The sequence below is a fragment of the Heloderma suspectum genome, chromosome 1 (assembly GCF_057233095.1).
Source record: "Heloderma suspectum isolate Gila_16-S chromosome 1, 16-S_ref, whole genome shotgun sequence".
Classification (NCBI taxonomy): domain Eukaryota; kingdom Metazoa; phylum Chordata; class Lepidosauria; order Squamata; family Helodermatidae; genus Heloderma; species Heloderma suspectum.
The window spans coordinates 404833285-404854574 of NC_139458.1; the positions used below are offsets into that span (position 1 = coordinate 404833285).

At 42.8% G+C, this 21290-nt stretch overlaps 1 protein-coding gene across 4 annotated transcripts in view; it reads left to right on the plus strand.

Annotated features, from left to right (window-relative positions):
* Nucleotides 1–14057: 14057 nt before the first annotated feature.
* Nucleotides 14058–21290, plus strand: part of UBR2 (ubiquitin protein ligase E3 component n-recognin 2) — a 72472-nt gene continuing 65239 nt past the window's right edge. For all 4 annotated transcript variants that reach the window (XM_084828907.1, XM_084828906.1, XM_084828908.1 and 1 more), the window contains exons 1-2: nucleotides 14058–14156; nucleotides 20376–20635. In XM_084828907.1, coding sequence (XP_084685033.1) covers nucleotides 14079–14156; nucleotides 20376–20635 — 338 coding nt within the window. In that variant the 5' untranslated portion in view covers nucleotides 14058–14078. The remainder of the gene's footprint in view (nucleotides 14157–20375; nucleotides 20636–21290) is intronic.

Below are 21290 nucleotides of genomic sequence, written 5' to 3' on the forward strand. Positions count from 1 at the left end.
ATAAATACCAGCATAAGACAAAACCTACAACACAATTGCAGCTACAGCCCAGTCCGATAAAACATAATCAGGGAAAGACTGGAGTAAACAAATCTTCAAGGCCTTCCTAAAAGCCTGCAAAGATGGATCCTAGTGGACTCCCAATGGCAACACATTCCAGAAGTTTGGGGCCACTGAGGGCCCTCTCTCGCATACTCACCTACCTAACTGCCCTCAAAGGTGGACAAATGAGAAAGGCCTCTATTGCTGATCTTAAAGTGCGGGCAGGTTGATATGGGTGAAGGTGGCCCCTCAGCTGCTCCAGGGACTACAGAAGCAAGCGAGCTCCCAGAGAGAGAGCGTGATCAGAGCGAGCAAACAGGAGTTGGCCAGGGGATTTGCAGTGGCAGAAGAGACAAAGGAGACAAAGGCAAAGAGATAAATGGGCTGGAGGAAGCCCAGAGGGCTGTCCTTTGTCCTTCTGAGTGGCTATGAGCTCACCAGGTGCTCCTGAGAGATCCAACTGAATTGGGAGGGGTGTGTGACCTGAGTACTCCCAGCAGCTGTGTGGGCAGGAAGCTTCAGTCTGTTTCCCGCCTCCCAGCTGACCAGAGCAGAGGAAGCTGGTCCAGCTGGTCCAGGGACTCCAGAAGCAAGCGAGCTCCCAGAGAGCGAGCGATCAGAGTGAGTGGACAGGGGGAGCAAACAGGAGTTGGCCAAGGGAGGTCAAGGGGGAGGCCCCTAACATTTAAAAAAAAAAACTTTTTTTTTTTCATTTATTTGTCTTGTAACACATACTTCCATACTAGTGGGACTCTGATTTAACCTCCAGTGAGTAAGGGCCAGGCACAGGCTACTCTAGAACAATCAGGAAGCTAGACACAAAAATGAAAACAGACTATGGAAGGACAAGACTCTCCAGTGGTGGTGACCTGCAAGGTGTGTGCCATGTTTGTTTTCTTGCCTGAGAACGACATGGCCTACACATGCAACAAGTGCAAGTTGATCACACTGCTGGAAAAAAAAGTAAGAGGACTGGAGCGGTGACTGTCGACCCTCCAGGGAATAAGAGAACACGAGTTCTTGGACGGAATGGTGGAACTAGAGCAGCAAAGCGAAGTACAGGAGCTAGAAGAGCAACAGCAAGCTGAGGCAGAAGAGGGAAATCCTGAGGTGAGGAAAAATGAAGTAGAGGATACTCCTTGGAAAAGGGTGACAGGAGCAGAAGAACTAGAAGCCACTCTGCACCAGTGGAGGCAGTAGAACTAGGGAACCGTTTCCAGGTACTTGAGGATGAGACTGGAGGACAGCCTGCAGAGGAAGAATCACAGGGGAACCTGCATGACAGCGAGCAAGAGGCTGAAGGTCAGTCAAGAAGAAGCGATGAAAACAAGGCCTACAACAACAAGAAGAGAAGAGGAGGAGGAGTGGGAGACTCCTTGCTGCGTGGGATCGAAACCCAAGTATGTTGTGAAGACCCATGGACTTGCCAGGTATGCTGTCTCCCGGGAGAACAGATTAGAGACATGACTGAAGGGTTGCCTGCACTCATAAAGCCCACTGACAGGTATCCCTTTCTTCTCATCCATGTGGGAACAAATGTTACTGCCAAGCATAGCTACGAAGAAATCATGTCAGACTTTGAAGCTTTGGGAAGGAAACTCAAGAACTTTGGGACCCAAATAGTTTTCTCATCCATCCTTCCAGTAGTCAGAAGAGGGATAGAAAGGGAAAGAAAAATACCTCGGGTGAATGACTGGCTACGAAGGTGGTGCCGACGAGAGAGATTTGGATTCTGGAACCACGGGCTATACTTCCTGGAAGATGGACTGTTGGCAAGGGACGGGTTGCACCTCACAAAGGATGGGAAGAATGTGTTTGGCCACAGCATGAAGAACTTTATCAGAAGAGCTTTAAAGTGAATGCTACGGGGAAGGGAGATGTAAGGTTGAGGGTAACGATGGACAAAGGCTCATGCACTGCAATGGAGAGAACACCTCTAATAGTGCCCAATCATAGTCTTCACAAACATGTAGGAAGAAAGCCAGACCATGAAGCACATGGTCTTCGATGTCTATATACTAATGCCCAGAGTATGGGATACGAACTTGAACTCTTAATACAGGAGGGAAATTGAACTTGTGTTCTTGGTTCTAAAGGAAGCAAAAGCTGAGTGTAGCCAAATGCATACCCTGGATTTTAGGAAAGCTGATTTTAATAAACTCAGAACAATGATAAGTAAGGTCCCATGGAAAGCAACTCTAACGAGAAAAGGAATCCAAGGTGGGAGGGAGTTTAAAAAAAAGGAAATTCTCAAGGCCCAATTACAAACAATTCCAACAAGAAAAAAGGTGGAAGACAACAGAAGAAGCCAGTGTGGCTTCACAAAAAGCTTAGAGATGACCTGAAAACAAAAAAGGACACATATAGGAAGTGGAAGGAAGGCCAAGTAACAAAGGAAGAGTACAGGCAGATAGCACAGAATTACAGGGATGGTGTCAGGAAGGCTAAAGCTGAGAATGAGCTGAGGTTAGCAAGGGATGCTAAAAGCAACAAAAAGCTTTCTTCAGCTACGTGCATAGTAAAAGACAGAGGAAGGAAATGGTGGTTCAGCTATTAAATTAGGATGGAAAAATGATAACAGATGACAAAGAAAAGGCAGAGGTGCTCAATTCCTACTTTGGCTCAGTCTTCTCCCAAAAGATGGTCTATGACCCTCCTGGCAAAGGTGAAATACAGGCTGAAGGGGCAGGATTGCAGCTTGAGATCGATAGGCATATGGTCAAGGAACACCTAATTACTTTGAATGAGTTCACATTTCCAGGGCCAGATGAACTGCACCCTAGAGTAATAAAGGAACTGGCAGAAGAACTCTCAGAGCCACTGTCTATTATTTTTGAGAAATCATGGAAGTGCCAGATGACTGGAGGAGGGCTAATGTTGTCACTATCTTCAAAAAGAGTAAAAACGAGGAACCTGGGAACTACAGACCAGTCAGTCTGGCATCAATCCCTGGGAAAATTCTGGAGCAGATGATAAAGGAATCCCTCTGGAAGCACCTTGAAAACAATGCCGTGATTACTCAAAGCCAACATGGATTTGTCAAGAACAAACCCTGCCAGACGAATCTGATCTCATTTTTGGATCAGGTAACCTCATTTGTGGACTATGGGAATGCTGTGGACATAATATACCTCAACTTCAGCAAAGCTTTCAACAAAGTGCCCCATGATATCCTGATGAGCAAACTAGCTCAAAGTGGGCTAGATGAAACAATGATCAGGTGGATCCACAGTTGGCTACAGGATCAGACTCAAAGAATGCTTATCAATGGGATCTTCTCAAACTGGGGAGAGGTAACGAGTGGGGTACTGCAGGGCTCAGTCCTGGGCCCAGTGCTCTTCAACATTTTTATGAATGACTTGGAGGAGGAGGTGCAGGGAATGCTAATCACATTTGCAGATGACACAAATTGGGTGGGATAGCTAATATGTTGGAAGACAGAAACAAAATTCAAAGTGATCTGGATAGACTGGAGTGCTGGGCAGAAAACCGCAGAATGACATTTAATAGGGATAAATGCCAAGTTCTGCACCTAGGAAAAAGAAACCAAATGCACAGTTACAAGATGGGGGATACATGGTCAACAACACTACAAGCGAGAAGGATCTTGGAATTGTTGTTGATCACAAGCTAAATATGAGCCAACAGTGTGATGTGGCTGCAAAAATGGCAAATGCTATTTGGGGCTGCATTCATAGAAGCATAGCTTCCAAATCCCGGGAAGTACTAGTTCCCCTCTACTCAGCACTGGTTAGGCCTCATCTGGAGTACTGTGTCCAGTTCTGGGTGCTGCACTTTAAGAAGGATGCAGACAAGCTGGACAGGGTTCAGGGGAGGGCAACAAAGATGATCAGGGGACTGGAAACAAAGCCCTGTGAAGAGAGACTGAAAGAACTGGGCATGTTTAGCCTTGAGAAGAGAAGACTGAGGGGAGATAGGATAGTGCTTTTCAAGTACTTGAAAAGTTGTTACAGAGAGGAAGGCCAGGATTTCTGCTAGATCATCCTAGAATGCAGGACACGGAATAATGGGCTCAAGTTACAGGAAGCCAGATTCCAGCTGAATATCAGGAGAAAATTCCTGACTGTTAGAGCAATACATCAATGGAAGCAATTACCTAGGGAGGTAGTGGGCTCTTCCACACTGGAGGCATTCAAGATGAGGCTGGACAGCCATCTGTCGGGGATGCTCTGACTTGGATTCCTGCATTGAGCAGGGAGTTGGACTCGGTCTTTTAGGCCCCTTCTGACCCTACTATTGTATGATTCTATAAGTAATTTGATCCCAAACTGTTTACGGCTTTAAAGGTCAAAAACAGCACTTTAAATTGGACTCAGAACACACAGCAGTGACCATTGCAGCTGGCGCACTACAATTATTATATGATCTGATTGCCTTGCCCCACCAACACTCGGGCAGCCACAGTATTATGATGGCAAGAATCATAAGAATCTACTACAAAACAGAGGGTTTCTGGCCTTTCCCCTCTACCGCTTGCAATTGATAGCCATTGGGCATGGAAGGGATGGCAAATGGATGGAAATGTTGACTGGATCCTGCCTGTTGGTCTCAATGGGATTTACTTCCATAAAGTGAGGCTGACATGCATCCCATACCTACGCATGGGTATGCGAGTCCTGCTTGGATGTGAGTCCTACTTCATTCAATGGAACTACCTTTTAAGTACATAGCCATGGGATTGCAGTGTGTCAGTAAAATTCCTTGAATACAGGAAGGCCTACTCCAAAAGAAACATTCATTGGTGCAGGCTGCAAAAGCTAATTGAGAAAAGTCTAGTTAGAAGTGTTGAACCTGAGGCCCACAGGCCAAATGTGCCCCACCTGGGATCCCAATCCAGTTTTCTGGGGTTCCTTATTTGGCCACACCTCCTTTTTCCTGGGTCTACCCCCTTTCTTCCGACTACCAATCATTTGGCGGCTTCCCAACTTTTGCATTTCCCCCCATTCTAAAAGGTTGAAAAGATCTCCTAAGGTAGCAGTAAGAGCTTCAAGCTAAAAATATGTGTTTTTTTGGCCCCACCCTTTTGCCTTTGACCCCTGGGGAGTGAAAGCGAGGTATTGGAAGACAGAACTTGTCCACACAGCCTGCCCTGTGGCCCCTAAACTGCCCTGTGGCCCCTAAACTAGACTGCTTCCCTCAGGTTGCCAATGTTGAAGTAAGGTTCATCTCCCAGTCCGATCAGCTTCTCTACATGGGGGTGCCATCTTGTCCTTTGCTTCAGGCAGCAAAACCTCTTTGGACAGCCCTCCCCAGGACAATCACAGAAAATGATTCTGTACAGTAAGTACATCATGATATAAAACACAAGCAATTTACATTACAGCTTCTGTTTTTCCCCAGCATTGGTTCTATACAGCAGGGGTAGGTAGAAAGTAGTTCTTCAGATGTTCTGGACTTCACCTCCCAGCATTCCTTGCCAGGCTGGCAGGAGCTTCTGGAAATTTAAGTCCAAAACATCTGGAGTTCTACCTTCTGCCCACCCCTGTTATACAGTATAGTACCTCTGGCATAAAATATGTTTTCATAGCTTTTGTCGTGTTTGCCAGAAGAAGGGATATTTATTCCATACACACTTTATCCAGCTAGTGCTTATCAATTGGAAAAATAAAAAAAATACACAGCAAAGAGAGAATCTGTTCAAAGGGAGCAATTCCTTGAGCACCCAAGAATCTTTCTCTGGTTGGCCTATTTATAGAGCATCCTTTTTTAAGACAATATTATAGCTTATCTAGGTGATAATTTCAAAGCATGCCCTATTACATGTTATTCTATGTAGTTCTACACTTCTTTGCTGCTATGGAGCTTTGTCAATTTAATTGGGGAAGTTAAATTGACAAAGTGTCTTTCTCTTTTTATATATGGGTTGTGGTGCTGGAAAGTTGCTTTTTCATAAAAAAAAAGTTGCTTTTTCATAAAAAGTTGCTTTTTCATAAAAGCCATAAGCTATAAGCTATGCTGTGCCAGGCCACCCAAGACGGACAGGTCTTGGCAGAGAGTTCTGACAAAATGTGGTCCATTGGAGAAGGAAATGGCAACCCACTCCAGTATTCTTGCCAAGAAAACCCCATGGAACGTATCACAAGGCTAAAAGAGATGACACCGGAAGATGAGCCCCTCAGGTCGGAAGGTGTCCAATATACTACTGGGGAAGAGCAGAGGGAATTTCCAAGTAACGCCAGAAAGAGTGAAGCGGCTGGGCCAAAGCCGAAACAACACTCAGCTGTGGATGTGTCTGGTGGTGAAAAGAAAATCCGATGCTGTAAAGAACAATATTGTTTAGGAACCTGGAATGTAAGATCAATGAATCAAGGTAAGCTGGAGGTGGTCAAACATGAGATGGCAAGACTGAACATCGACATCTTGGGAATCAGCGAACAAAAATGGACAGGCATGGGCGAATTTAATTCAGGTGACCATTATATCTACTACTGTGGGCAAGAATCCCTTAGAAGAAATGGAGTAGCACTCATAGTCAACAAAAGGGTGGGAAAAGCAGTACTGGGGTACAATCTTAAAAAGATAGAATGATCTCAGTACGAATCCAAGGCAAACCATTCAACATCACAGTAATTCAAGTCTATGCCCCAACCACTGAGGCCGAAGAAGCTGAGGTTGATCGGTTCTATGAAGACCTACAACACCTTCTAGAACTAACACCAAAAAAAGGATGTCCTCTTCATCATAGGGGATTGGAATGCTAAAGTAGGAAGTCAAGAAATCACCGGGATAACAGGCAGGCATGGCCTTGGTGTACAAAATGAAGCAGGACAAAAGCTAATAGAGTTTTGCCAAGAGAACACGCTGATCATAGCAAACACTCTTTTCCAACAGCACAAGAGGCGACTCTACACATGGACGTCACCAGATGGTCAATATCGAAATCAGATTGATTATGTCCTTTGCAGCCAAAGATGGAGAAGCTCTATACGGTCAGTAAAAACAAGACCTGGAGCTGACTGTGGGTCAGATCATGAGCTTCTTGTTGCAAAATTTCGGCTTACATTGAAGAACGCAGGGAAAACCACTAAACCATTCAGGTATGACCTCAATCATATCATTTATGAATATACAGTGGAGGTGAGGAATAGATTTAAGGGATTAGACCTGATAGACAGAGTGCCTGAGGAACTATGGACGGAGGTCCATAACATTGTTCAGGAGGCAGCAACGAAATCCATCCCAAAGAAAAAGAAATGCAAGAAAGCCAAGTGGCTGTCTAATGAGGCTTTACAAGTAGCTGACGAAAGAAGGGACGCGAAAAGCAAGGGAGAAAGGGGAAGATATATCCAACTGAATGCAGAGTTCCAGAGAATAGCAAGGAGAGACAAGAAGGCCTTCTTAAATGAACAATGTAAAGAAATCGAGGAAAACAACAGAATGGGAAAGACAAGAGATCTCTTCAAGAAAATTGGAGATCTCAAGGGAACGTTTTGTACAAAGACGGGCATGATAAAGGACAAAGAAGGCAGGGACCTAAGAGAAGCAGATGAGATTAAGAAGAGGTGGAAAGAATACACAGAACTATACAGGAAAGATCTGAATGTCCCTGATAGCCATGATAGTGCGGTCACTGAACTTGAGCCGGACATCCTCGAGAGTGAAGTCAAGTGGGCCTTAGGAAGCATTACTAACAACAAAGCTAGCGGAGATGACAGTATTCCAGCTCAGCTATTTCAAATCCTAAAAGATGATGCTGTTAAAGTGCTGCACTCAATATGCCAACAAATTTGGAACACTCAACAGTGGCCGCAAGACTGGAAAAGTTCAGTTTTCATTCCAATTCCAAAGAAGGGCAACGCCAAAGAGTGTTCAAACTACCGCACAATTGCGCTCATTTCACATGCCAGCAAGGTGATGCTCAAAATCCTACAAGCTAGGCTTCAGCAGTATGCGAACCGAGAACTACCGGAAGTACAAGCTGGGTTTAGAAGAGGCAGAGGAACTAGAGATCAAATCGCCAACATTCGCTGGATCATGGAGAAAGCAAGAGAATTCCAGAAAAGCATCTATTTCTGCTTCATTGACTACGCTAAAGCCTTTGATTGTGTGGATCACAACAAACTGTGGCAAATTCTGAAAGTGATGGGAGTACCAGACCACCTTACCTGTCTCCTGAGAAACCTGTACGAGGGTCATGAAGCAACAGTAAGAACCAAACATGGAACAACTGATTGGTTCAAAATTGGGAAAGGAGTACGACAAGGCTGCATATTGTCACCCTGCTTATTTAACTTATATGTAGAGTACATCATGAGAAACGCCGGGTTGGATGAATCACAGGTCGGAATTAAGATTGCTGGGAGAATTATCAACAACCTCCGATATGCAGACGATACCACCCTAATGGCAGAAAGCGAAGAGGATCTCAAGAGCCTCTTGTTGAGGTTGAAAGAGGAGAGTGCAAAAGCTGGTTTGAAACTCAACATTAAAAAAACTAAGATCATGGCATCTGGCCCCATCACTTCCTGGCATATAGAAGGGGAAGAAATGGAAGCAGTGACAGATTTTATTTTCTTGGGCTCCAAGATCACCGCAGACGGTGACTGTAGCCATGAAATTAAAAGACGCTTGCTGCTTGGGAGGAAAGCTATGGCAAATCTAGACAGCATAGTAAGAAGCAGAGACATCGCCTTGCCGACAAAGGTCCGTCTAATCAAAGCTATGGTTTTCCCAGTAGTAATGTATGGCTGTGAGAGCTGGACTATAAGGAAGGCTGAGTGCCGAAGAATTTATGCTTTCGAACTGTGGTGCTGGAGAAGACTCTTATGAGTCCCCTGGACTTCAAGGAGGTAAAATCAGTCAATCCTAAAGGAAATCAACCCTGAGTGCTCATTGGAAGGACAGATACTGAAGCTGAAGCTCAAATATTTTGGCCACCTAATGCGAAGAGAAAACTCTCTGGAAAAGACCCTGATGCTGGGAAAGACTAAAGGCAAAAGGAGAAGGGGACGGCAGAGGATGAGATGGCTAGATAGCATCACCGATGCAATGAATATGAACTTGAGCATGCTCCGGGAGAAAGCGCAGGACAGGAAGGCCTGGCGTGCTATTGTCCATGGGGTCACGAAGAGTCGGACACGACAGAACGACTGAACAACAACAACTGCTTTTCCCACCCTTTTGTTGACTATGAGTGCAACTCCATTTCTTCTGTGGGATTCTTGCCCACAGTAGTAGATATGATGGTTACCTGAATTAAATTCACCCATGCCTGTCCATTTTGTATTCGCTGATTCCCAGGATGTCGATGTTCAATCTTGCCATCTCATGTTTGACCACCTCTAGCTTACCTTGATTCATTGATCCTACATTCCAGGTTTCTAAACAATATTGTTCTTTACAGCATCGGACTTTCTTTTCACCACCAGACACATCCACAGCTAAGTGTCCTTTCGGCTTTGGCCCAGCCGCTTCACTCTTTCTGGTGCTACTTGGAAATTCCCTCTGCTCTTCCCCAGTAGTATATTGGACACCTTCCGACCTGAGGGGCTCATCTTCCGGCATCATCTCTTTTAGCCTTGTGATACGTTCCATGGGGTTTTCTTGGCAAGAATACTGGAGTGGGTTGCCATTTCCTTCTCCAATGGACCACATTTTGTCAGAACTCTCTGCCATGACCTGTCCGACTTGGGTGGCCCTGCACGGCATAGCTTATGGCTTCACTGAGTTACGCAAGCCCCTTCATCACAACAAGGCAGTGATCCATGAAGGGGAATGGGATTTATACACATATGTGTATGCGTGTTATTGCAGCCTGGGCTTTGCAAGCTGTTCTGGTTTTAAGATTTTGGAGGGGGGTGGGGCCCAGAAAAGATTATGTCAGTGGGTCCCACTCCTCATTGTCATTCCTGTCATTGGCTTGCTTTCCCTCTGGGCAGTGTTAGGGACTGGGCTCATACCAGGCCCTATCCCCACTGCTGCTCAGAGGGAGAGATGAAGCAAGTTAGGAGACAAGAGTTGCTGTTCCTTTTCTTCCTTTCTCCTGTTGGCTCCCTTGGGTGGGCAAGCAGGCAGCAACAGCAAGAAAAAGAGCAGTGAACTCCTGCTGAAGCATAGGCCTTGGCAGTTGCTCAGTAACATTGACTCCCTAATGCTAGCCCTATTCACAAGACTGGTGGCCATCTCTCATTGTGTTCTCTCTTCCTACTGCTATGTGAGTACCTGCAGCACTCCCATCAGCAACTCCCAAGAAATCTACTGAAGTTAAGCCAGTTGCAGCCAAAATATTTTGAAGGTTCTGTTACACAAGCGGGGAGGATATTACTGCTAATCCAGTCAACCTGTCTACAAAGTTGAATTACCATAAATGCCTATTGAAAAAATGGGTGGGTGGGAAAAATGTTCATTATAAATGGACTTCTGTAATTTAACAATTACACTCCAGAAGAGAGAGGAGGACAGGAAGGCCTGGCGTGCTATGGTCCATGGGGTCACGAAGAGTCGGACACAACTTAACGACTGAACAACAACAATTTAACAATAATTATTATTTACATTACTATAATGCCCCATAGCTGAAGCTCTCTCAGGAATTTACTAAGGAATTAATTAAGGAAAATGAGCCCATATGGAGAATAAATATCTTTTCCAAAGTTTTTTACACTTATATCCAGCCCTAAATATATATTTATTCAAATATCATGTTCTAAGTGTGGCTGGCTTCAGAACAGTGCCTAAAAACTTCAACTGGTCCATAATGCAATAGCCAGACTTTTGCCTGGTGAGAGATGTTCAGACTGTGTTAATCTCATGTTGTTCCAGTTTCACTGGTTACCCATTTCTCTCTGAGCCCAATTGAAAGTGCTCATCTTAGCCTTTAAGATTAGAATATCTCAGGGACTGCTTCCTTCCATATGAACCTGCCTTGTGCTCTCTGTTCAGCATCTGAAACTCTTCTGATTGTCTTGTCACCATCTGAAGTACAGCTGGTGGAATCAATTGTGGTTCCTAAACAGTGGGATACCTTCCCTGTGGGTGGCCATCTGTCCTTCCTTACAGAGAGTGGTCCTCTATCAGAAGGGCTGTCCAGTCCAAGATCAGTTTAAAGCTAAAGAACCATAATAAGAAGGGAGAACAGGCCACCTGGTCAGTCTTTCCCACTGTGGTGAGATGTATTGTATTGCTATTAAATTTATAGTAATTCTTTCTAAATGTCCATCTTTACATATAAATCAGCATAAGCAATTTTTATACAAATATGTGTCCTCTTTTTTGGTGATGCATAAGTGGCCATCCAGCCTTCCCTAGAGAGGCCTGCTTTATTTTGCTGCCAGTTTTGACAAACAAAAACCCCATACCTTTTTAAGAAGGCATTTGGGGTTGAATAATTAATATAATGAGTGATTTGTTTTTGTTTGGCTGTCTCATTTTGTTCTCATGTTGGCTGTGTTTTATTATTGTTTAAACTGATTTGTGATTATTAACAGATGTTGTTAGCCACCTTAAAGGCCATCTAACGGAAAGGCAGAATATAAGTGTTTTACTAAATCCATAAATATATGCCCCACTGATTTCATTGGCATTTATTTCTAAATAGCTGTGCTTTGAAACCCAGCTTTAGACTTTTCTGGAAGGGGGAAAAGAAAAATGTATCAGAAACAAACTTTCCCAGACATCTGTCTTTTCTGTCTGTATAAGAAACCAAGAAAGCTTTGAGTCAATGCAAGTTTAATTTGCTTTATGTTTTAATATAATATGGTTGCATAAATCGCAAATAATTTAGGAGGCCAAAAACTTTAAGTATGCAGTGCTTATGTAAAACTGGATGCATATATTGTGAATGTTTGTACGCTGCTGCTCCCTACAGGATAGTGTCAAATAGGACTTGCCCGTTGTCATCTGTAAGATTTAAAGAAATATTTATTTTGTTATTTGGAATACTGTACAACCCCCAAAGCAGCTTTTGGGTAAACTTAAGGATGTAATAGCACCTATGTATTGTAAAATGATTGTAAATATGTCTGTGTACTAGTGGCTAAATAATGGAAGTGAGACCAATGCCAACAATAAATGAATGGAGAAGTAATATGTGACAAAGGATAAAATAATAAAATCACATCAGACTATTGGAACAGACATAATAAACACAAAAATAAAAAACAAAAACTTCTAGTAGTTTAAATTGGCTACTATGAGACTATGTGCTTTTCTTTTTTCAGTCTTTGAAACTGTATAACCTCCATTTGACCCTCAAATAATCCCTTGTTATTTTAAAGTTTTGCAACAAAATATTAACAAAACAAAAAAGGAATACTGTATAAGAAGCAGCATACACCTTGCTCATTGAACAGATTATAATCCAGGCACTTTTCTCATCGATTCAGATAGGAGAGTTAAGAAGATTGTGTATCTCTCCCATTGAAACCAATGCGACTTTAGCTGGATGCATCCATGGAATTTGCCCCTAATGAAGCATAACTTATAACCAGGAACTGAGGAAATGGAATTAATGGAATAAAGAGATGCACACATAGACCCGGTTCACATGACATGCTGCAATTCCTGGGTTGTTCATGCGACAAGTGTACTGCCTCCTGTGTGCTCTTCATTCCAGCTTTCAATGTTCCTAGGTTGTTTCATGATGTGTGAACCTGGAAACTTTGGGTTGGTTATGGGTTAAACAACCCAGAGTTAACCCAACAATTGCCCATGGTTTCTTGTTGGGTCAACTCTAGGTTGCTTAACCCATAAACAACCCAGAGTTTCCAGGTTCTGATGTCATAAAATGACCCAATCCCAGGTTGTTAATTGAAAGGAGAAACGATGAAGGAGACAGTGAGCGCGCTGCTTTGCTTGTCCCCAGCAGTTCCTAAGTTAAACAATCCAGGAATTGCCACATGACATGAGAACTGGGTCATTTCCTAAGGCCAAGGGAGTTCTTCAAACTGTAGGTATATGGAAATCAGTACTTCTTCATAGGAAACCACTATAATGTCTATAAAATGTCTATAAGGAAAACAAACATTTTCAACACTCATGCTTGTATTATGAAATCTTTGTGCCATGAACTGCCCTGTGGTTGGTTGCTTACACCATTCTCTCACTGAACTCCAAAAGCAGAGTCCTACCAATGTAAACATAATCCTGTACTAATAGTGAACTCATAATCAGAGTGTTGATCCTTATGTAGCCCAAATGGCACTATTCTCAGGTACCAGCAGGCTTGGAAAAACCCCATGGTTTGCAGAAATACAAATATTGGGGGAGGGGGACCCGAAATGAGGGGCAACCCCAAAACAACCCAATGAGGACAGAGGATGCTCAGTGGCAACAGAACACTGAGTGTCTGTTGGGGTGAAAAAATGGAAAATGAGGTGGGTAGGGAGGACAGAATGGAGTAAAACAGAAAAGGTCATGACTGACTGGAACACAGAATAGGAGCACTCTGCACTGCAACAGTTTGTTGCAGGTACTGCTCGCTGTTTACAGATGTTATTTGGCAGAGAATCCCTAGTTTCCACAGTAAGAGGTATTGGGACTCGTAGCTTCTGACCTCAAATCCCAGGTGTGCATGTTGAGCAAGACTGCTCTGTACATGCTCAAAGAAAGCTATTCCCATGTATCACCATTGCATATACTCCTACGGCTGAGTCATGCCTCGGAAGCAGCTCTGAAGCAGACAGTGCACGGGCGGAGGCAACGTTGCCTTCTCCCTCTTTTACCAGCCTGCTTGGCCCGTGGGCCGCGTTAGACGCAAACAACAGACTTGGCGGTTCAAAGCGGGGACACGTCACCGCACCGAAGGGCATAGAGTCCTTCCCCTCGGCGGAACGACTACAGCTCCCAGGGTGCTTTGCGCGGCCTTAAAACGGAGCCCTTTCCGCCCGAGAGGGGAAGGCAGAGCGAGGGCGAATACACGGGCAGGGGGCCGTCGGAGTAGAGGCGGGTTGAGGGGGAGGACTGCCGAGCGGAAGCGGGTTCTCCTGGCAGAGAGGCCGGCTGGGCCCAGTTCCGGGTGTCACCTACTTGGCGACGGAGGAGGAGGAGGAAGAAGCGGAGTTGGAGGGGGAGGGAAGATGGCGTCGGACTTGGAGACGGAGGTCCAGTCTATTGACAGAAGCTTACTGGAATGTTCTGCAGAGGAGACCGCCCTGGTGAGGCCCGCCGTCGTCTCGCAAGGGGCCGCGAACGGAGAGTGGCGTAGCCGAGGGGAGCGAAGAGTCGGGACCAGGGTAGGGGGAGGTGCAGGGGAAAGAGAGAGACCTCGGGAGGGGGGGGGATAAAGGTGGGGGGCGGCGGATGGCGTTCAAATGGAGGGCGGAGGTCGAGGAGCGGGCAGGTGTATCAGGGCCCGGCGGCAGGGGTGGCATTGGAAAGGAGCCGGAGGAGTTGGGCTGTCTGGTCTGCGGTTGGAGCAAATAAACGGGGGAGGCAATTGGGGGTGTGGGTTGAAAGGAGATGAGTGCCAGGCAGTTGCCAGAGAACAATTGGGGGCTGCGATTCCACAATGCTGGGCGGGGGGGGAGAGAACTAGACCAGAGGGCTGAATTTCAAGGCAGATGATTGAAGCCAAGAAGTATGTATAATCAGAGGTGATAAGGGGTGGGGGTCTCAGACGCAGGAAGAGAGACAGAGAGTTCAGGAGACTAACTTTGGTGAGCAAAGGGGTAGGAAAAACGGTTTGGAGTAGTTAGTTGCTTTAGCAATTGGGCGGTAGAAATAAATAAATAAATAAATATAGTTTGGGCTGGCACAGGGGGCAAATCTTGTCTCCTTTCTTACGGACAAGGCAGACAATTGTTTATAGTGTAAGGCAGTCTAGGGTCTTTGGTGGTGTGCTGCTTGGCTCAGGAGAGGCTGAATAAATGGATAAAGTAGGCTATTGCCCACAAGAAACCACAACAATAAACCAATTGAAACTCGAAAGAGCTGCTACTTTGCTTTTCTTGTTTTTGTGCTGTGGTACGCTAAGGCAGCACCTGTATTGGAGCAGGTCAGCAACTGTCAAGGAAACTTGTGTTAGACCAGACAGTGAATGTGAAAAGGAGGGCAAGAGATCTTTTGATGTGACACCTTTGCAGTAGTATGGATTGCATATAGTCCCAACCAAGCAAAGAATGGGTTTGTCATAGTGACTGGAAAAGCAGGGCAGACTTCAATTGAAGGAGCACCCAGGCCAACTGTATTTACCAAAGTGACTTGAAGTATGCTCATTTTCCCTTACTTTCTACTCCACGTCGAACAGAAACTTGTTACCGCAAGAAATATTGTGGTTTCTTTCTTTGCGTTATATTTAATTAGATATATGTTTTGTCAGCAGGGGCTCTGGTAACAATCTTCATAAACAGGTTATTGTGGCTCACATTAAAATACTGAATATTAGATGGTTTCACATTTTCCCTTTTTTCTAATTTTTAAGTAATCTTAGGAAATATCAGGAGGAGTTCTATCTAAACTAATTAACAGACAGGTATGTCTTTATGTAAACCCTGAACATGATGGAGTTTATGGTTCAGCAGATTGCTCAAGTATTTCTGTCCCTTTTGAGAATATTCTTTCTAGTTACCTTTTAATCAAATGTTGTATTTTATAGCTATAAAGCTAGTCATCTGATCCATCTTTCTTTATATGAATAGTTCTAGGAAGCAGGTTTGTAAGTAGTTTGGACTAGATCCTCTTGGTATTTAGCTGTTTGCCTGGGGTTGAAGGACAAGTCCTTCCAAACATATAAGTTCCCAGACCTACCATTTAAGGAGTCCTGTGACACATGAGCAGACTATTGAAATGTTTCACCACTGAAAGGCTGGAGTGTAAATGGATTGATGGGGTGCTGTATTTTGATATCTGTCTGTTCTTTAATATAAGATAAATTAGGTGTCATAAGCATGTTGCTGCTTCAATCTGAAAAGTTCTAACAGTACCCTTAGTAATATTTATAAATTTGAGATTGATCTAAGCTCAATAACATCTTCGCTATCATCATGATAATCTGCATACTTAGCTCTGTATATTCTGGTACGAACAGAGCTAGAACAAAAAGTCCAGTCATTTGCAGAGTTGGAATCTTAGCAATTTGAAGTATAGTGACAATCGCTAGCATGTTAAATAAAAAGTTGTAATTATTTAATACGCACGTACAATTGTATCCTGTCTATAATATATAAAGCTATCATTTTCACCTATATAGAAGTTAATACTTATAGAGAAATTGTGGTTATTACCAGTTGTCTTTTGTTTGTTTAAGTGAACAAGCAATACAGCTATATTCTCATCTTTTAATCTTGCACCCTTTAAAGCAGCAATCAGAACAAAATAACAAATATCATGTACAGTGGAATGACTTTTAAATTGAGACACTTTTATGTAGTCACCAAAGAAGCCTAATACTACTTAATTTTTTGCATTCAGGTTTTCTCATTTTATTGAGCCTTGTGTAGTGCAGAGTGGTAGGCAGCAGTATTGCAACCGAAACTCTCCCCACAACCTGAGTTCGATCCCAGCGGAAGCCGGGTCTCGGGTAGCTGGCTCAGGTTGACTCAGCCTTCCATCCTTCTGAGGTCGGTAAAATGAGTACGCAGCTTGCTGGGGAAAAGGTAGTCACGACTGGGGAAGGCAATGGCAAACCACCCCGCTGTAGTCTGCCATGAAAACGCTAGTGTAAGCGGTAATGACCCAGTGCTTGCACAGGAGGAACCTTTCCTTTCTCATTTTATTGCAAATGTATGGTTATTGAATTACAAAACAAAGTTTCATACCTCTTCTAAAACATAGGGTTTATTATGATTAAATGTTCAGGTAGTATGTTGTTCATACAATTAAAACCTAGTAACATTATCATTATGGTACATAAGTGGGCTTTCTCAGTAATGGCACCCACCCTCTGGAATGCTCTCCAACATGGGGTCTGAGAGCGGGAAACCGTGGTGAACTTTAGACACTTCTTCAAGATGCACCAATTCACTCACGTATTCCCTGACATGTAATTACACTGCTCTGTTTAACTTTTTCTGTAATGTTTTAATGTATTTATTTTAAATTGGTTTTATATTTTTATATTGTATTTAATTGTATTTCTTATGTAAACAACTTAGATCTTATGCTATTGAGTGGTATATAAGTAGTTTAGGATGCAATCCTATGCATATTTAGACAGAAAAAAAAAGTCTTACGGTTCCCAGCATTCCTCAGGTATCATGTCTGGCTAGAGAATGGTGGGAGTTATAGAATGTTTTTTCTGTCTAAACATGTGTAAGATTGTACCCTTTAATAAATAAACATGAGGCTTAATTTTTTTTTGGGATTATATGTATTTTCAACTAGAAAATATCATAGTTGAAACTGTAAACTTGATTGATGGATAATCAATCCTTGCCAGGCAATGGCATGTAAGCGGACTATCTCGGTAGTGTCACCCACACTCTGAAATGCTCTCCCATATGTGGTCCGAGAGGCAGAAGCTGTGGCAAGCTTTAAAACACCTCTTGATATCTGTTTACTTGGGCTTTCCCTGATTTGCAATCACACTGCTTTGTTCTACTGTTCTTGTAACTTTTAAATATATTTATTTTATATTGTTTTACTTCATGTTTTTTATACTGTATTATATGTATTTTTTCACGTAAACCACTTAAGGCACAATTGTATGCTGATGCTTGTAAGCCTCTGAACTTAGAGGCTTATGGGCATTCAATGCCTTCAAGCTCCTCCCACTCTGTATTTTGGCTAGGTGGGCTTTTTTGCCCATCTAGCTGAGGCGCGTCTGAGTGGGAGGGAAGGAGGCTGGGGAGGCCTTGGGATATGTCATATCCCAGCTTTTCCAGTCCCTTCCCTGCCCACTGGCATGCCCCCTTTACTTCCCTCTCCGAGGTCACCTTTGCGACCTCAGAGAGGCAGTCGGTGCAGTTCCCTTCGCATGGGCTGTGAGGGGGTGGGGAGTGCAGATTCCTGGCTCTGAGGAATCAGAAAAATCCTATGGCTCCCCAGATGCTGTCTAGGGGCCATGGGATTGCCCCCTTTGAGTTCTTAGGATATAATGTGGTATAGACATCATTTCAATAAATGTCCCATTGAGTTAATAGGATCTAGGTACGTATGTATTGATTCCAGCCTTACATTAGGAAAAAATAACTTGTTTTTGTGTGAATTTTGGAGCACTATGTATGTCCAAGATGAGGCTGGACAGCCATCTGTTGGGGATGCTCTGACTTGGATTCCTGCATTGAGCAGGAATGCAGGTTGGACTCGATGATCTTATAGGCCCCTTCCAACCCTACTATTCTAGGATTCTATTTATATGTGCATGTTGTAGCAATTCCCTGTCTCTTTGAAATGGTTATCCTGTGGGGGGAGTTATGGATCTTGGCAGAGAATTCTGAGCACTCTCATCAAATTGCAATTTCCAAGATTCTCTGGGGAAAGCCATGATAACTCAGTGCAATTCTATGCATGTTTATTCAGAAGTAAGCCCCACTGAGTTAAATGGACCTTGCTTCTGGGTAAATGTGCATAGGATTGCAGCCTCAATCTAGTATTGTACTGTAGAGATGTGTTTTCTACAGTAATCCCTCTTTACATTACATTATGTGCAATCTTGATGAGTGTGCACAGATTAGCACACACATTCACATTTTTCTAAGATGTAGTCAGCAATTGCTTCTACAAATCTTGATGCTGCTCCTTAAGCTGCCCTTAGTTTAAAAAAAAGCAGTTTAGGGGTTTGTGTGTATTATCTGAAAGGAAACTAAAGAGGCAATTTACATGGTACCCTCCCTCTCAAGAAGGCATGTCTCATGCCAAACTTCCAGATGATTTTTTTTAATGCTTGGGAATTTTAAGAAGTCATTTACAGAATGGATTGGGGCAACTGCTGCAAGCTCCTTAGAAAAATATGGACGTATATGCAGATACTACCTACTTGCCACTCTGGATCTTTTTGAAATGCATAGCAGAAACTTTAATGGTTATATTAGTTTATATGTATATCCTTTTCTGCTAGTCATTGTTGAGTAAACTGCCTATACTTTTCACCCTAGCACCTAGCATGAAAATATAGGCAGTTCACTCAAGGTTTTTCAGCCTTTTTCGAATACATCTTTGTTTAAACTGTAGTCCATTAATTAATGGTAAAAAATAGCAGTATGATGAATAACAGTGACAACCATATTTACGTTTTATATTGATTTTGTGAAAATTATCTTCAATTCTACTTCATTTAGCTTTATGACCATGGTGAGACAAAGTTTGAAAGTGTTTTAAATTCAACAAAAGGTGAAGTTCTTAAGCAGGAGTTGTCCAGACTCCGACTCTGGCTTAAATAAATTAACTGCAAAAGTTGATACTTTGGATCAAGCCACAGTAAACCAAAGATTTGATATAAACTTACCTGCAATTAATGGTGTACCAATTATGTGATAACTCTGTGGCTTTTGCTGCAATGTCAGTCTTTCCAAACTAGGTGTGGTTTTTGTGTGTGTGTATAATTAATGTTTGGAAGTACTAGATGTTGGGTGCAAATAACGAGATGGTAATCACTTCTGTGCCCAACTTGCAAGGTGCTAGAGGCATTTGGGTGGTTGCTGTTAGAAAACAAATGCTGGGCTGACTGGACCTTGTCTTGATCAGCAAGGTAATTCTTATGCTCCCTTTGTTATGCCTTGTTGCTCCCTTTGTTATGCCTGATCGGCTTGCCCAGCTTCACATTCCTTTAGCTCTGAAAAGTACCTGAGCAAAGTTGGAAGAGCTCTGGAAAAATATTTTCATATCATACTGTCCTATAGTGTGTGTAGATTATTGCATTGGTAGCACTGTTTGGGGAGCAGTCCCCTTAAACCACCTTCTTTCTCTTCTTGATTTCTTGTGGCTGTCCCCAAATGTAAATTTATTCAGAGCAGCACTTTTATCCAGAATGAAGGTAATTCACAAAGAATTATGGGTTTATTTGTGTGTACTAGTAGCTGCACCTTCCTTTGGAAGTGTTTTGAAAATCTGTTGATTTGGGAGGCAATGGCCACAATAAAAAGTATCTTTCAGCTAGTTGTGTATACTCAGTTTGGCTTTGGACTTATATTTCTTGAATGACATTTCCACACACACAATGCCACATGGTAAACTCCTTTGAAACTCATGGCATACCACAGCGAGGGCAGGGGCTATTAAAAGGAAAAAAACCAACAGCACACTGGGCATTCTTGAGAGCCCTTAAGTATGCTCAAAGTATCTCTCTTGATATTAGACATTAAAATCAATTGTAATCTTAACAATATTGTACTATGCAGAAAAACATTTCCATCATTCTCTTATATTCTTAAAGAAAGGTTGGGTAGGTATATAATTAAATTTTGTAATAATGCGTTGTAACTTTTTTTTTCTTAAAGAAATGGCTGCAAACATCTGATCTTCCTAAAGAAATATACAAGCACCTAGCCTATTATGTACCCAGAATTTACTGCAGGGGCCCTAATCCAGCCCCACAAAAAGAAGATATGCTTGCGCAACATATTTTGCTGGGCCCAATGGAATGGTACCTGTGTGGCGAGGATCCTGCATTTGGCTTTCAGAAACTTGAACAAGCAAACAAACCTGCACATCTTTGTGGACGGGTTTTTAAAGTTGGAGAGCCTACATACTCTTGCAGGTACCTGTACTAGTCATTTCTTTTTATTTAGTTATTTATTTAACATTATATTTAGGCCTCTTTTAAGTGTGGAACCCTCCCATGGCAGCATAGGTAATAAAAGAAACAATACAATAAAACAGAAAAAATTGCTAAAAACTGTAAGTGCCAGCAATTAATACAAAAACAATAAATGCCAACAATTACAATGAAAACCACTAGCCCAAAAATACTGAACTGTCAATTCCCTTAACACTGGCACGATTTCAGCTATATATAACCAGAATCAAATGAATAGCTGTCAGGCGTAATGTTATTAGAGCACTTTTGCATTTTCTGTTCAGAATTATTGGTAAGTGGGTAAAGTTGCCAATTGCTAATAAAATTTGTGCACTGTTTCTGAAAATAGAAAAGGCTATTAAAGAGTAGATCAACTCTCAATTTTTCATTTGCCTCATCATTGAGCATAGAGCTATCAGTAAACTTAAAATGCTTATTTTACAACCTTGGGAGTCAGGTTTTTATTTAAGAAGCAAACTTCTTTTATCCACATCAAGGAACTAATGTTACTAAGAGGAAAAATGCATACCAGGATTAGTTCAGCCTTTCCTTTTAGAAAGTTCCCAACCTTATGTTTGAAAAATCTGTGTTACTTGCCTAACTGAACCAGTGCCTG